Here is a 17,444-nt window from a genome sequence, read left to right as displayed (position 1 = left end):
TAAATAGTGTTTGTAGTCAAATATAAATTATCTACAATTCTCCAAATAACCGTCCAAAATGATCCATAAATGTACTGTGCAATGATAGCTGTCAAGTGATTACGAGCTTGCCGTTTGACCAAGCACTAAATTATTTCAACCATTTAATTATTTTTTTGTTTGGTGTGAAGGCAACTTGTTTGTTTTGACAAAGAAAAAAAAGGCTAATGAAGGGGGTAGGGAACGTTAAGCCGTGTTTTACGCAGTGAGTAATTGAGCACATTGATTGACGTGTGAGTGCCAAAAGGCGCAGACCCTTTCCGATTGGCCGACGCGCACTTCACAATCTCCTCTTGTTTCCAAGCTGCGCTACTCTAGACAGTTATCTTTGCAGGCGCTTGTGTGAGTCAGTAGCAGCAGAAGGGAAGAGAACAGCGGGGCTGCAACAAGAAGGCAGGAGTGGAGTTACACTGAAACCTGAAACTTTCCACTCAGAGAGCATTTATCAACTGGACTCTTTGCGCTTTTCTCCATTTTATTTTTCTCTTGAAGCAGTTCTGTTCTATTCTACAGTGAAAGCTTCATTGTGAGCTGCATTTTACTTTTATTCTGCAGACTCTCCTCTGTTGTGAACAATGAGGTCCATTGAACCATTGTGCCGTTGGAGAATCATCCCTCTGGCTTTGACCATGGCACTGGTGTCTGTGAGCAAAGCCTCTGAGTATGAAATCAGCTGGAAATCGGACATGTACAATGGTGGCCGCAGCTATGGCAAGCCTCCTCAGTGTGTGGATATCCCAGAGGACCTGAGGCTGTGTCACAATGTGGGCTACAACCAGATGCTGCTGCCTAACCTACTGGAGCATGAGACTATGGCTGAGGTGAAGCAGCAGGCGGGCAGCTGGGTGCCCCTGGTGCATAAGAGCTGCCACCCGGGTACCCAGGTGTTCCTCTGCTCCCTGTTTGCCCCAGTGTGCCTAGAGCGCCCCATATACCCCTGCCGCTGGCTGTGTGAGGCTGTACGGGACGGCTGCACCCCTATCATGGAGTCATTCGGCTTCCCCTGGCCTGAGATGCTCACCTGCGACAAGTTTCCTCAGGACGATGTCTGCATTGCCATGACTGCACCCAATGCCACTGAAGCCACAAAACCCACAGGTAAGGCTATACCTACCTACCTACCTACCTACCTACCTACCTACCTACCTACCTACCTACCTGCAGGCAGTATGCCTGCCATAATATCTAGAATTATAGAATTACATATATAATCCCATGTCACCAAGTGCCAGTCATGTTTCCATGTGCTAGTCTGGTACCAGATCTGAAACTGAGCCATTGCTTGTCACAATATGTAAAAAGCTGAGGTGTTGGCTAGGAGTTTGTAATCTGTATTGTTGAATGTACATTATGTTCTTCACTTGGAAGCAGTTTTTATTACAATTGATAAAAAAATATGATGTATTTTGTGGATGAAGCATGATAATCTGAAATAATCATGATCAAATATCTGTATTTTTTTTTACCATGGATTGCGGAATAGGGCAGGCTCAACAGTATCCTATGGAGCACGCTCAACATAGTATGCTATAGGGCAGGCTCAACATAGTATCCTATAGGGCAGGCTCAACATAGTATCCTATAGGGCAGGCTCAACATAGTGTCCTATAGGGCAGGCTCAACATAGTGTCCTATAGGGCAGGCTCAACATAGTGTCCTATAGGGCAGCTCAATAGAGCTGCAGTACTTGACTGAGATAACAAACAGTCACTACTTTGACATAGTGTGAGAATCGACACCCATGCAGTTCTTCAGGCGGCAGAATGTTGTTTCAGGGGTTTGTTGATGTCAAACCTGATGCAAATGAACCATTCTCAACCTTTTGGGGTAATTTTTCCCATGACTGCTTTGATTACCTCTAGATTAGATTATCTAAAAAAAATGTAAGAGCGAGATAGCAAAACCTTTATTTAGTTATTTGAGAGCACGAACAAGACTACGCTGTCTTTACCAAGAGAGAACCTCTCTTTGTATCAAATGTTAAGTTGCTTGCTATTGACAAAGAGTGAAGTGATGTTGTAATTAATATTGTAGCCTAATACTCCTTTAACAGATGGTAGCAATTTATTTCAAGGTGAAATTTATGAACTGGGAGGCAGTCCAACCACATAACTAATACATCCATTAATGACCATTTTATATTGACGTCTTAACTACTGGCCTCTTCCTTTAACCCCCCCCTCAAAAAGTCACCAGACAGAAACAACATATATAGTTTAATTTGAATAGCAGAAACAAACGTATACGAATTATGAAAGAGTGAATACCAGAGCGACAATGATGAGGAGAGAAAAAAAAAACAGACTATCAATTCTGCTAATGTAATATACTGTGTTTCAAGGCTACAGTGAACTCCCACAGACGTCAGGTCCTTGATGCCTGTCTGCCTATCTGCCTGCAGGGATACTTGGCTCGAGACTGCCTGCCACAATCTCACTGGGATTGCGTCCCAACCCTATTTCCTAGTGCACTAATTTTAACCAGGACACATAGGGCTCTGGTTAAAAGTAGTGCACTGTATAGGAAATATGGCACCATTTGGGATGCAACCACAGTTTCTGGACTGAGTTATGTTCAGAAGGACTAGAACTGCCTACAGATGTCGGATCTTCATTTGATCACTATGTTGTTGCTGATAATTTTCCTGTACAGAAAATGTTAACTTGTCGTGTATTCAAGGTTTAAAAAGGTTTCTAAAGTTTGTAATTTCCACTTTAAAATGTTAGACTTGATTTGCCCCAACGAAAAAAATGTCCAGTCATTATAATCCACATAATAATTTAGATTACCTGTTGCTTCAGGATAATTTTCATGCTGTAGCAAACTGGCTCATATTAAGATCCTACATCTGTAACAGCTTGGGGCTAACAATAAGTCAGACATGTTTGTATATAAAAAAAAACATTGAAACATGAGACCAACACTTTACATGTTGTGTTTATATTTTTGTTCAGTGTAAATGCTGCAGCCTTTCACAATCAAAGGACAAGTTTTGTCTAAAATTATTGTTTCTGTCATGGGTTGTAATATTTTATTGCCATGTCAGTGTCCCTGGCAGGAACTAGTAGAATCTCTCTTGGAGCGAGTTGGAAAGGCTGCTCTGCTCTGTTCTAGAGGTGTCCCAGAAGGGGAAGTACAGCCACCTCATGCAGATTTCTCATAAATTAAAAAGGACTTTCCATCTCCTTACATTTTGATCTGCGTTGTATATGCAGGCTTCAAAACAATGTTAGGTTAGTGCTAAAACATTTGCTATATTCTGAACATGAATAGCTCGGTCTTACAGCGAACTGATATGGTGACTGGTGACTTTCCAGGCCAGCACCCGATGAAGAGGTCTTTATCGCTCTGTGGTGCTGCAGTTACACAGCACTTACTGTATATCTGAGGTAGTCCCTCTGTAACTGGGACGTGTTGAGCCGAGGGGGGCCAACATGGTGGTGTGTGTGGGCAGGAGCCCAGCAGCCTGAGAAAAGGCTCCTCTTGGAGCTCGGGGACCACACAGAGATCCTCAGTGTGTGCCCCAAATGGCACCCTATTCCCTATGTAGTGTACTACTTTTGACTAGGACCCATAGGGCTCTGGTCAAAAGTAGTGCACTACATAGGGAATAGAGTGCCATTTGGAACACAGTCTCCAGAGGTCACCTGTTGTCATATGTGTCAGCACTTGCGATAAATAAATCAGAAAGTGTTTGCCCTGTCAGCAGGCCACAGAGTCGGTCTTGTTTTAACCCCACTCTTCTCAATTCAGGGCCGTTAATGTCTGTGTTGTTCTGCATCTTCATCACTGTTGACTGACAGGAACCTAAAACCCCCGGGAAAATATGTGCTTTTTAGTGATGTACGGGAGGGTGGGGGAGAAATGCATTTGAATGAATAAACCATCAAATCAAAATTAGGTTAGACGGTCATGTATTTTGATGTAAGTTATTTAAAGATCCTCTCCACTGCTGACTGCTAAACAAGTATGAAGCTGGTGACAATAGATTTAGAGTATTATTTTTTTTTTAATTGAAAATATAGCCCCTTTGACTCTGTAAACAGTGCTTATTTTCACAAGTGCTTTCCACCTGGGTGTAACTTTCGTAAGCATTTGTCAAACACACGTAATGGCCAACTGGCAATCACAAAATAACAGGATAAGTGTGTGTAAATATGTATTTATATTTTACAGATGGTAAACCTCACAGTACTCCAAATGTTGTTTTGGGGTTTAGAGCCAAGTTTTGCTAAGCTGTTTAAGAAAGAACAGAACAGTTATTTAATTATTGAATCAATATAATTTTCATTAAATATTCATGAATGTCACTTGACAAAAACCCTATATAGCAAAAACAAAAAAAAGGCATTTCTGTCCATTGTTGGCCACTACACAGTTAGAACCGTTCCTTATTTTTAATCATGTCAAAACATTCTAAAATGTTCATATGGAACTTGGCTCCTGTAACTAAAAATAAAAGTACATGAAAGCCTGAGTGGAAGACTTTCCAGTTTCAGTCAGTCTTCCCTGTCTTCACAGTCAGTAATGTACCTTCTATAAAAGTCTCAGGTACACGTAACAGTTCATGTGTGTGCATGCGTGTACACACATGCATTTCCACATGCTTTTACAGTAAAACAGGCCTCCAGGACAGATTGACTCTGTTAGCATAGACTCCGAAGAGATCAAAACTAACCACCAAATTACAATGGAATGATAGTCAGTCTTGGATATTGAGAAGACTACTGATATCCCCTATAATTTCATAAATCTAGCCTATAACGAGCAGCATTGTGTCCTGGAGGCCATAGTTATGACCTGCTATAAAAGCACATGACATTCCAACTGAGGTCAGGTCGGTCAGTTAAGAGTTTTACTGTCAAACAAGAACAAACGTCATTTGAGTTTGGATGAATACTTTTGAGGGGGAAAACACCAGAGCAACTGACAACAGAGTGTACTCAGCACCTCTGACCAGAATGTCAGGTGTCATCTTCACATACTGTAGGTGTTCACATAAGATTTCATCTGCAAGGTTGATTTGAAGCACAGGCAGGGAGATAGGTGGTAAAAGATCAAACATATTACTACACTAGGAAGTGAACTGATGTTGAGGTAAATAGAGGTGTGAACAATGCTACAATCTGTTAGGGATTCAGTTACTGGCAGCTGTTGTTCCCTTCAGTTTGAATAGTGATTTTAGGGAGAGAAAAACACTTTCACTGGTTGAAAAATTCCAGGAACTTTCCCCAAATTCACAGTTCATCCAGAAATTCTGGTTGGTGGATACCGGATTTCTTGCTTATTCCCTTCTGATTTAGGGAATCTTCACAGGATTTCTTGGAGTTTTCGGAAAGTTACAGGAATTTTGCAACCCTACTCTTGATCCATTTGATCATAGCTGTTACTTGGTTGATTATTGTGACAGTGTTGCATGTCCTGCCCTCTGAAAATACTCTCTCCTCCCTCCCTTCCACAGGTTACTCCCCCATCTGTCCCCCATGTGACAACGAAATGAAAACAGACATCATTCTAGAGCACATGTGTGCCAGCGAGTTTGGTAAGCGTCTCCTAACCCTAACATTTTCATTCCGTTTGTTAAGCATTTCCTAAAAATACAGAAGAAGAGACATATACACACGCGCACATATACTCACACACAGCATGTTTTCCTATGGGCTACTATACCTATTGATTGTGTTAGCCAACACAAGAGGTTGCACTCTCCATGGCATAGAAGCCTATACAAATGGAACCACATACAATGGAGAACTACAGTATGTCTATACCTATAGCTCTGGAATTTGCCCCAGATCTAATGAGCCCTCCCTCCCACCTTTGTTCTGCAGCCCCTCAACGTACATTGTAAGATCTTTCCAAAAGCAAGCTTTGAAAAGTTATTAAAGTGACACTCTTGCCAATAGGATTTCTTATTTACATGCATTCCCTGACTCTTGCCATGCTGGTTACAGTAATGAGCTTGGTGCTTTATCCCAGCTATAGATGATGTTCCATAGCACCGCACAGTCATCTCTTTGTATGATCTTAAAAGTGTGGTCTTTAGTGGGTTTATTAAGTCTATTGGAAAGAAAAGCCTCTGAAAAGAAAAGCAATTTACTGTAGATTAACAGTTAGAAAATAATAAAAATGGGTCAGTCCCACAATAATTATCATGGTTAGTTTAGAGGATCATGGATTTAGTTCAAACTGACTGTATATTTACAATGTGCAATCTAGATCCATAATTATTATGCATACTTCTATGTCAAAAATATATACATGTTTCTGCATATCTACGCATACCTCTTGAGCTGTCTGTATCCTCCTGACTGGTTGTTCTTTTTTTTAAATAAACGAAATATTCTTCTCTGCATATCTGCTAAAATTTGGGTAAAAGATTGAAAGGAATATGAATCTTATTCTGTACATTTAGTTATTGCTTTAGTTATTACCAACCTTGGCAGCAGGCATGCCAGCTAAGATAGTTAGACAGGCTAGCAAATCTAACTTGATAGCCTGAAATGGCTTCTTGGTAGCTAGTTATGAGGTTCGGAGATTAGGAACCTATCTGCACTAGCTAAAAGCCAACTTTATGAACTTGCTAGGTGACTAGTAGTATTACAGAGAAACAAATATATAAATACAGTGCCTTCGGAAAGTATTCAGACCCCTTGACTCTGATGAAATCAAGATTGAACTCTTTGGCCAGAATACAAAGATTTACATCTGGAGGAAACCTGGTATCAAACCTGGTATCATGCCCCTATACCCCTATGGGCATGATACCTTTGGATATATTGTGTATGTATGACCATAAACACACTGTTCAAGCAAATTTTCAGTAAAGAAATGTTTCATGTTCCATCCATCCATTCATGTTCCATTTGCTCAATTTTATGCTTGTTCGATGATACAATATTTTAAATAAACTCATTGGTCAGTCACACATCATGGTCGAAAAAAGAGATATGTCTTTCATTATCAGAGAATTTATATAGCTTTGACTAACATTTCACCATGTCTACTATCTGACAGTACTCAGGGTAATTGTTCTTTCTGAGTATAACAATGCTGGGATTAGTGTGTGAAATTGAAAAGATTTACAATTTGTATACTCCTGGGGATCATTCCTTCAGACATAATGGATTGATCTACCAACTGACCACCAAGTAAACTAATGTGAACGATCTAGAGAAAAATCTCCTCTTGGGGGTTACTACTACCTTGTTTTTTTGGCCATATGCTTGATTCTCACAAAGTTACATATAGACTGGAAAAAGTTACTGCCTTAATCCGCTAGAAAAACAGAGCTTTGGAGTTTGTATTACTCTTTTAAATGCTAATATTCTGTAACTAATGAATTGGAGCCCTAAAGTCTTTATTTAGGAGGTATTTAAAGGAGGTGTCAGCAGGGTTGCTAGTTAAAGCTTAATTCCTATTGGTCCAAATCTCAGTCTCTGTCACAGGGGACTGATGTCACATGTATGAGAATGTCTTTCTGCTTGTCTGGTGGCTTGACAGCCCATCCCATCCACAGTGTGCCAATGCAGTGTAGCAACAACTTAGAATGTTTTGTTTTTCTATGCAATTAAAATGCATTGATAGTTTCTCGCATGCAGGGACACTGTTGATTCAGCACACCTTGAGGCAGTGATTGTATGCAATGTGATGCTGTGCCTTATTTTAAATTGGTAGAAGCTGGCCTCCAAGTTTTTGGTGGTTTCCAAATCCATTCCAACCGCCAGACCTTGGGAAGACGGACTTTCTGCACATCTTCTTTCAAAGTTGTTCTCAGGGAAAGCTAATACACAAAGTTATGTGCAGCATTTTAAATTAATTGTCCCATTCTTACACTGTAATGATGAGCCCCACTTTTCTGTTCTCAGAAACGTCCCTGGTTTGCCAAATGAAAGTGGCACGTTGGTCTGTTTCATCTCTGATTAAGACAGATGTTGTTTTGTTTCCTTGTCATAATGTCTTTAACGCTTGACGTCTGAGCTTATCCAGGCAGGCTGAGCATGGCCTTTGACAATGACTGTTAAATTAGACTTTTATTGCATCCATTAGACCCAATCACTGCAGGAGTGGCCCACAAAGGGAGAGTCCCAACTCCCATGAGAAAAAAAGGGCCTGTGTCCAAAATTACTCCCTATTCCCTATATAGTGCACTATTTTTGACCAGGGCTCATATGGTTCTGGTCAAAAGTAGTTCACTATTTTAGGGACTAGAGTGCGATTTGGGATAGAGCCAGGGGCTGCTCTGCTTGCTGTGTGGCAATGCCATGGGCTATAGTGGTGGGTTTGCTTTGCTGTACCAGTTGGGCAACATGTAAACAATAAATGTTTATGCTAGATGTTCTAATTGGCTAAAGAAATGAGAGAAGAGGTTTCTAAAATGGCTGCCACAGGTTAATCAATAACTGAAGCATAACCTATGCTTTTAGCTTGACACACAACTGCGGGACTAACATTTGGTTATGTTTTTTTATGAAGCAGTACTGTTGAGCAAATTCTATTATTTTACATTGTAGTGGTGCAAAAATGTGAGTCAATATTTATCTGAAAGGTTTCTCTTCTTATTTTGTCCTAAAACTCATGCAAGGATGGGCTTAACTCAAAAACAACTATTATATGGTGTGAAAGATCTGTCATTAATGTTGTGAGAGGAGAGAGAGAAGGGTGAAATGTGAAAGCAATTATGACATGATTTTATAAAGATCCGTTTTTACCTCAACAAAGCATTATGCATTATGCTTTCATTACAGCACTTTTGGTCAGACCAAAATGAGTCAGAGGGAAATCTTATAATAGATGTAGATTGATAAGTAAAGAGCACTAGACTTTCACTATGCAATATCCTGCCTACTTTGCAAGCAAGAGATGATGAATGTACTTTTTATCACTAATATTCACATGGGTATATAGACATACATTTACATGTACAGTTTAACTGTAGCAGCAATGGCATAATCTTAGTCAAAATTCACCTATACCAGGCCTAACTTCAGACTGTGTGGTTGAAAGGCTACCTCAGTCAGGGCAGTTAGCTGGAGGAATCTGTGACTTACATAGAAGTCAGTTTTATTAATCTGCGGAGACTAATCATGTCAGAAATTTGCCTCCGCTGGCACAGAATGAGCATTTTTTTCACTCACTAAAACGCTCAGTTCCTGGAAAGATCTCATTGCGAAAGGTCTGTTCTCATTTAACAGAACCCATGTTAACAGAATCCAGTGTGAAACCCATACGGAAAAAAATACATATGCAGTGCTTTCAGAAAGTATTCATACCCCTTGACTTATTCCACATTTTTTTGTGTTAAAGCTTGAATTCAAAACAGATCAAATATTTTTTTTGCTAACATATCTACACACAATAAGTGAAAACATGCTTTTAGGCATTTTAGAAAATATATTGAAAATTAAATACAGAAATATCTCATTTATATAAGTATTCACACCCAAATCAATACTTTGTAGAAGCATCTTTGGCTGCAATTACAGCTGTGAGTCTTTCTGGGTAAATCTCTAAGAGCTTTCCACACCTGGATTGTGCAACCTTTGCCCATTATTATTTTCACATTTCTTCAAGCTCTGTCAAATTGGTTGTTGATCGTTGCTAGACAACCATTTTCAGGTCTTGCCAGAGATTTTCAAGTAGATTTGAGTCAAAACTGCAACTAAGGAATATTCACTGTCTTCTTAGTAAGAAACTCCAGTGTAGATTTGGCTTTGTGTTTTAGGTTATTGTCCTGATGAAATGTGAATTCATCTCCTAGTGTCTGGTGGAAAGCAGACTGAACCAGGTTTTGCTCCCAGATTTGACCTGTGCTTAGCTCCATTTCTTTTCTATTTTATCCTGAAAAACTCCCCAGTCCTTAACGATTAGAAGCATGAAAGTATGACGAGTAGAACTCAGTAATGTGTTGTATTGGGTTTGCCCCAAACTTAACACCTTTGTATTCAGGACACAAAGCGAATTGCTTTGACAAATGTTTTTCAGTATTACTTTAGTGCTTTGGTGCAAACAGGGTGCAAGTTTTGGAATATTTGTATTATGTACAGACTTCCTCCTTTTCACTCTGTTAATTAAGTTGGTATTGCAGAGTAACTACAATGTATCCATCCTCAGTTTTCTCCTATCAAGCCATTCAACTCTGTAACTGTTTTAAAGTCACCATTGGTTTTCTTCCTCTCCGGCAACTGAGTTAGGAAGGTCACCTGTATTTCTGTAGTGACTGGCTGTATTGATACACCATTCAAAGTGTAATTAATAACTGCACCATGCTCAAATGGATATTCAATGTCTGAGTTTGTCTTTGTGGTTGAATCTGTATTAGAAATGAACTGCTCGACTGAGGGACCTTACAGATAATTGTATGCGTGGGATACAGAGATGAGGTAGTCATAAAAAAATAAAAATTTTAAACACTATTATTGCACACAGAGTGTGTCCATTTAACTTATTATGTGACTTGTTAAGCAACTTTGTACTCCTGAACTTATTTAGGCTTGCCATAGCAAAGGGGTTGAATACTTATTGACTCAAGACATTTCAGCTTTTCATTTTTTATTAATTTGTAAAATGTCAATGTTTTTTGCCCGCACTACAGACAGCTATATCGATCCACTAATAAAGGACTAGTAAAAGGACCAGTGCACTACTTTTGTGAGAGAAAGAAAAACATTTTTTTTCTTTGTATTATTCAAATATTCCGATTTTTCAGGAGGTGCTGCAGCACCCTCAGCACCCCTACTTCTCGGAGCTATGCTGTTACGTGAACTGAATTCTCCTTTTAACATGGTAAAACTATTCATTTTTAAATATTTATTGCAAAAGAAACATCTAAAAGTAATAGTGTAGAAGCAGGTGAGCTGGTTCTACTCTTTTTGGCCATTTTCTGGTGTTTTGTGTTGAAAAACTGTACAATTCTATATTTTTTTTATGAATCTTACATTCAATTGCCCCTCCCTGTTGCACACAACAAGCTTCCTTTCCCCCTGTCACACGGGGATTCATGGCTGATTTAACTACTAATTACCAGCTGGAGAGCCGTTACTAATGTTCCATAAGACAGCTAACCATTCGCTGTAGAGCCGTATAATACTACTCATTGGAAGCACACGACGTAGACCTACACTTTGAGCATTGTACAATGTATAGCATTTTAACCTCTTGAGATGGGAAAACACTTTTTTTTAATGAAGTTGAACATGTGCTCTTTATGACAGAATAAACAAATTAGGTGAAATCAAATGTATATATATATTTTCTAAAGGGAAGAGAGGCTTATTACTATTGTGTGCCATTGTTTGAAGTCATGAATAATAGCTTCCTTCCAATCTCACAATCACATTTTGACGTTCTCAGGCAAGTTTATCTAAATAAAGTTGGAATATTTTAAGCCGAAAACTTTTCATGCTTTTTGGTTGGATACAGGACAATCTGGCAGAGAAAGTATACATGTGTTTGTAAAAGACATGGAGGAATAGAAATGTGTTGGTTTTTAAGTAGAAGGGTTGTTTCTTGAAAGTCTGCTTGACCATATGCACTGTACAGTGACCCAAGTTTTTGTTTATCTCTGAATAACTGAACTGTATTTTTAGCTTCGGTCCAATTAAAGAGTGAATATAAAGACAAACAACAAAATCCACAGTTCAGTTAACCAAATGTTATGTGTTGGGTGATCATGATCAACCATGAGGAAATTAACATATTTCAAATACAATTGGAGATAGCCATCTAGCTAACTAAACTCCTCCCAGTCCCTTGTTCCTCAGATATCCTGATTAATATATTTCTAAACATCAGTGCTGTCTACTCTGCTGATGGTTTTATGGTACATCCCACTCAACACTTTGTTCCCACCATGATTTATCTCCATACTTAAACTTTTATTACCACAGCTCTTTGTTACACAACTCCAGAACACTTATATTCAAACCCACCATGCCCTACTTCTGACAGCTGGCTTTCTCTCTGGTGGTATAGGTAATTGCACCATCCATTCCTCCCCATGCTAATGGAATAAACGAAAGTACAGCAGCCCCGGCCCTGATCTAGACTGATCACATAGGATAAGTCCCAAATGCCACCCTATTCCGTATATAGTGCACTACTTTTGACCAGGGCCCATACAAGCCAGGTGAAAAGGAGTGAACTATGTAAGGAATAGTGTAATTTTGGACGTAGACATTGGCTCACGGGGCAGACAGGTTCCATGGCTGTGAATGGCCGAGGGCTGTGTTATTCCATGGTTGTGAATGGGCCCATGCCCAACTTACCCGCTCCTGCTGGGTTTATGACACCATCTTAGCTGTCTGAAAGCTTGTCTCTAAACCAGAAGATGAAATAAGGTCAAGGGTCAGGGACAAAGGTGACAGCCTAGATGCCCACAAACTTTACAGCATAGCCGATTGATAGAGAGTTTGAGTGCTTCAATTTGTCCAAACCTGAGACCAACGACAGATGGAGATAACATTGAAGATAGAATGAGAGATGAAGTGCAGTGTTTATGCAGTGTTTCCTATTTTCTCTCTGGTAACTTTGAATGCTTGAGAAATTATTGTAACGCTCGTGTCAGATGATAGTTTGGGGTGAAAAGTTTACCGAAACAGGGGCCCAGAATATTAGATTAAATAGTAACATGAATTCTAGTTTATCTGCCCCGAAGGCACTACTGATCAATGACTGAGCCTTTCTCCTGAGCAGTTAAAACCATAACCTACCTGGTCAGACATTGTGCTGTACACTTTGGCCAGGGAGATATGCACACAAGCAACACAAGGTGCAAAGAAAGTTCAGCACAGAGTTTAAGCTGGATTTATCCAGATAAAGTGGTTTCAGGGGTGGGCTAGACCTTATCTTTTATGACTCGCCAATTATGAAAGCTGCCAATTTTGATTTCATTTAACACTAAGCCCTCCTCACAGAGACTTTTCATGGACCAGAGATGGAGGATAAAGGTCCTAATCCCGACCATGTGCACTGTTAATACCTGGAAAAGCACTGGGACTGTTCTTTTTCTAACACTTTAATTGGCAATGGGAAGATAGAGGGGCAATAGATGAACCCTAAAACATGGTACCTATAGTTCATGTAGGAGCCTATTACGAGTTCAGATATAGTAGTCTATATTAGCTATTGAATGCATTTTATGGTGCATATTATGGTGCATATTATGGTGCATTTTAAGTAGGGGCCTATTTAGAGTTCAGATGTATAGTAGTAGCCTATATTTCCTACACCAGTCTTTAACCCTATCTGTAAGCTACACTGATAATAATGTATGTTGTTTTCATTAAGTATTCTTATTTTTTATCAGATATTCAAAGACAGATCAGCCAGCACCACATCTCGAGCAGAAGCCAGTTTACCAAGTGCAGGAGCAAATCCCTGTATTAAAAGATCACAAGATGGTCATTAATCCTGCCCATAGATCAATGGAGTGGAATCACAGCAATGTGGCATACATTTCCCTTATTGCCATGCACTGAAGTCACCTGCACTCATGCAGTAGACTGCTTTACTGTGTGGGGAGATGAAGAGGTAGGCCTATACCCATAGAGGCTGAGTCTACATTTTATTTATGTTATTTAACTAGGCAAGTCAGTTAAGAACAAATTCTTATTTACAATGACAGCCTACCCCGGCCAAACCCTAACAACACTGGGCCGTATGGGACTCCCAATCACAGCCAGTTGTGAGACAGCCTGGAATTGAACCAGGGTCTGTAGTGACACCTCTAGCACTGAGATACAGTGCCTTAGACCGCTGCACCATTCGGGAGCCCAAATGTCACTCTATGTGCCCTGGTCAAAAGTAGTGCACTATACAGGGAATAGGGTGCCATTTGAGATACATGAATAGATGCTGAGATTTGGACCACCATGGGGTTGACTCGTGCACCATTTCAGAAGGGGAGGTGGAGGAAACAAAGAGATTAGCAGGTTAAATAGAGTTTAGTGAAAGATCAGACAGATTAAGCGAAATCAGAGACCCGGTGTGGGATTTGGAGAGATAAAAGTAAAAAAAAAAAAAAAAAAAGATTATTGAGACATTTGGTGGGTGTAAAATTGTGGCAATACATGGCCACATATCAAGAAATGATGAAAGGCAAGGTTACAATGTACTACAGCATCAAATGTTTCACTTTCTTTCAGTGACAATCAGTGGTGATATTGAAGTGGTAGTAGTGGTATTGAACATAAGGGTAGGGTTAGGGTTGCAACGTTCCAACAGCTTTCCCAAAATGTCCAGGTCTTCCAGAAAACCTGGTTGGAAGATTCCTAGAATCGTAATTAATAAGCAGGAAATCTGGAATCTTCCAACCATGATAAAAAAAATATAAAACGTTTTTTTGGTGTGAATTTAGAATAATTTTTCAACCCTATGTGTTGCATTTTACAAATATCTGAAGATCATTCATCTCCCTCAATATATCTCAAGTCTAGCTCAGGGAGTAGGGATCCTTCACTAAAACCAATGAGCTAGATAGGGGGTATTTAGGGGAACAAAACCCCAGTCCCTGTTACATCTGGAGGGGCACAGGGGAATTTGAACATTCCTGTCCATTGAACGTATTTTGCATTTATTTAACTAGGCAAGTCAGTTAAGAACAAATTCTTATTTTACAATGACGGCCTACCTCGGCCAAACCCTCCCATAACCACACTAGGCCACTTGTGCATCAGCCTATGGGACTCCCGATCACAGCCAGTTTTGATACAGCCCAGGATCAAACCAGGGTATGTAGTGATGCCTCTAGCACTGAGACGCAGTGCCTTAGACCTCTGCGCCACTCGGGAGCCCAATGAAAAGAATAGCCAATGTAGACAGATCAGTTTCCCATAGAGATGGGATATGTAACAAATTTTCAAATCGTATAATATGTTATGAATTCTAGCTAGCTGGCTAACATTAGCTATGCTATGGGTTAGGTTTAAGGTTAGGGTTGAGGTTGAGGTTAGGAGTCAGGTTAAAGGGTTAAGGTTAGGGAAAGGTTAGCAAAAAGGGTTATGGTTAGGGTAAGGGTTAGATAAAAGGGTTAGGGTTAGGGGAAGGGTTAGCTAAGATGCTAAGTAGTTACAAAGTAGCTAAAAACTAGTAAGTAGTTGAAAAGTTGCTAAAATTGTCCATAATGAGATTCAAACTCGCAACCTTTCGGTTGCTAGACGTTCGTGTGATAGGGTTAGGGGAAGGGATAGCTAACATCCTAAGTATTTGCAAAGTAGCTAGACGGTTGCTAGACATTTGTGTTATACGCCTACCCATCCACTCCGACCAACCACTCTACTTTCGTTCTTGCCTTAAGTAACCATCTGTCTTATGTACCCATACATAACATTTCATACTAATTTGATTGTCCCGGATTTACATTTACTATGTTACGTCTAGTCTATGAGACCAGGCTGCTTTCTTTAATGGTCCTTGGTGTCTGCGGCCTAGCTATCTAACCACTGATAACCTCTGCTCTGAAACCCAACCTTTCGGTTTGCTGTCTTGTCACAGAGCCCCTGGCCCTTGCACAATGCATACACAGGGATTATATGATTGTCATTCTGTTCTGACGTTAAATATTAACATGGTTAAAAGGAAAAGTGCCTCAGGCTAACCCTAGATATGATTCAACATTCTGGGCTAGCCCACAAGCTAAGTATTTACCGTAACATATAAAATAATAGACATGTTAATGTTTTTAACAACGCCTTCTTTATTTTGACGTCTATTTGATTGTAGCCATCAAGACCAAGATCAAGGAGGTGAGACGGGAAGGAATGGACCGCAAGGTGATTCTGCAGAAAAGGAAGAAGCCGTTGAAACTGGGCCACCTGAAGAAGAAAGACCTAAAGAATCTGGTTCTGTACCTGAAGAACGGAGCCGACTGCCCCTGCCAGCAGCTGGACAACCTGGGCAACACCTACCTGATCATGGGCCGCAAGGTGGACAAGCAGTTCCTCCTGACGGGCATCCACAAGTGGGACAAGTCCAGCAAAGAGTTCAAAAAGGCCATCAAGAAACTCAAGACCCACAAGTGTCCAGCTTTCGAGAATGTCTTCAAATAATCAGACCAAGCCTTTCTAGAAGCATCTCATCATCATGCTACAGAAGAACTTGCACAACCAAACAACCCACCTTTGTTTAGCTTTTTATTGTTTTTGTTTATACATCTATATATATCTCTTTGTATATTTACAGACCTGCTTTGAATTTCCTGTCGTCCATTTTCCAGTTAAGCAGTGTGATCATTGAGACCTGGTGGGTTTCCAGTTATCTGAAAAAGTAAATGACACTGCACCCCCCTCCTCCTGTACTGAAAGCGTTTCCACTTTTGTATGTAGATATTTGTGTTACACACTCCCTGAATGTGCAGTAAAAAGACCACAATTCAGTGAGTTCTGCTGAAATGGATGGACTTGCTCCTATTGCTCTGAACATGTATTAGTAGATCATAGAATTTACAATTAGATCATATTGAATCGATCATACAGAATCAACAATTACTTGTATTTTAGCTTTAAAAGCCACATCATAGATAAGGTCATTGAATAACTTGTTGACAATAGTATGATAGTGTGTTTTCACCGGATTGTCTCATCCAAATAATGACTGCACTACAGTTGATTTTAAGAATTGCATCCTCTCTTCAGTTGCCTCTTTTTGTTTCACATTTTCTTTGACTTGAAAAAAATATATACATATGTTAATCCAATCAATTCCAGTACATCAACTGCATCATCTGAGTCAAAATAACTTTTGCCTAATGGTACAAGTGTATGAAATGTACTTTGATGCAGTATGCATTGTTCAGTATTTCAATTCAAATGCAAATCAGTTTCTTGAGTGGTTGCTCCGGTATATAGTAGAATAATGAAATCCCTTGCATTTGTATATGATGTCAGATAATATTTGACCAAAGTTTTGTTTGTTGTTCGTTAATGCAGTCTTAAATTGCTACCCCTCTAGATTGACGTTCATTACGTTTGTGACAACTTTGTGTAGCCTCACATTTTGAAAGTGCTAACAGTGGATTGACAAATCTGTATTTTGATTGTTTCGTTCAGTATTGCTGATCCATCTTAGCACCATCACGTTCAATGACTGAAAATGTGAATTCCTGCAGTGTATTTCTGCCCCTTGTTATGTACATACACATTTTACATAAATATAGAAAACAATGAAAAGTTGTCTGGAATCTTTTTTCCATTTCACATTGTGTGACCTATACCATTTTTGTAGAGATATCACTCCCAGTCTTGTTTGCTCTCAGTCGGTTGAAGGAAGTACCAAGTGTGGCTTGAATTACAATGATACCCATGGCTTATACACATACACCACAGAAATAAAATGGGTAATCACATTCAGGGCACGGTACTACACAGTTAATTGTACGGAATGTCAGCTTCCTGCGTGTAATGTCCATA

At 39.7% G+C, this 17,444-nt stretch overlaps 1 protein-coding gene across 1 annotated transcript; it reads left to right on the top strand.

The window, feature by feature from the left end:
- The first annotated feature begins 290 nt into the window (after window positions 1-290).
- On the top strand, window positions 291-17,204 carry sfrp1a (secreted frizzled-related protein 1a). Its single transcript, XM_020474479.2, has 3 exons — window positions 291-1,137; window positions 5,501-5,581; window positions 15,760-17,204. The coding sequence occupies exons 1-3, from the start codon at window positions 615-617 to the stop codon at window positions 16,083-16,085; spliced, it is 930 nt and encodes a 309-aa protein (XP_020330068.1). The 5' UTR covers window positions 291-614; the 3' UTR covers window positions 16,086-17,204.
- Window positions 17,205-17,444: the final 240 nt, after the last annotated feature.

The sequence above is a fragment of the Oncorhynchus kisutch genome, linkage group LG3 (genome assembly GCF_002021735.2).
Source record: "Oncorhynchus kisutch isolate 150728-3 linkage group LG3, Okis_V2, whole genome shotgun sequence".
Classification (NCBI taxonomy): domain Eukaryota; kingdom Metazoa; phylum Chordata; class Actinopteri; order Salmoniformes; family Salmonidae; genus Oncorhynchus; species Oncorhynchus kisutch.
Note: the sequence above shows the minus strand (reverse complement) of the source record. Positions and strands in the feature narration are given on the sequence as shown.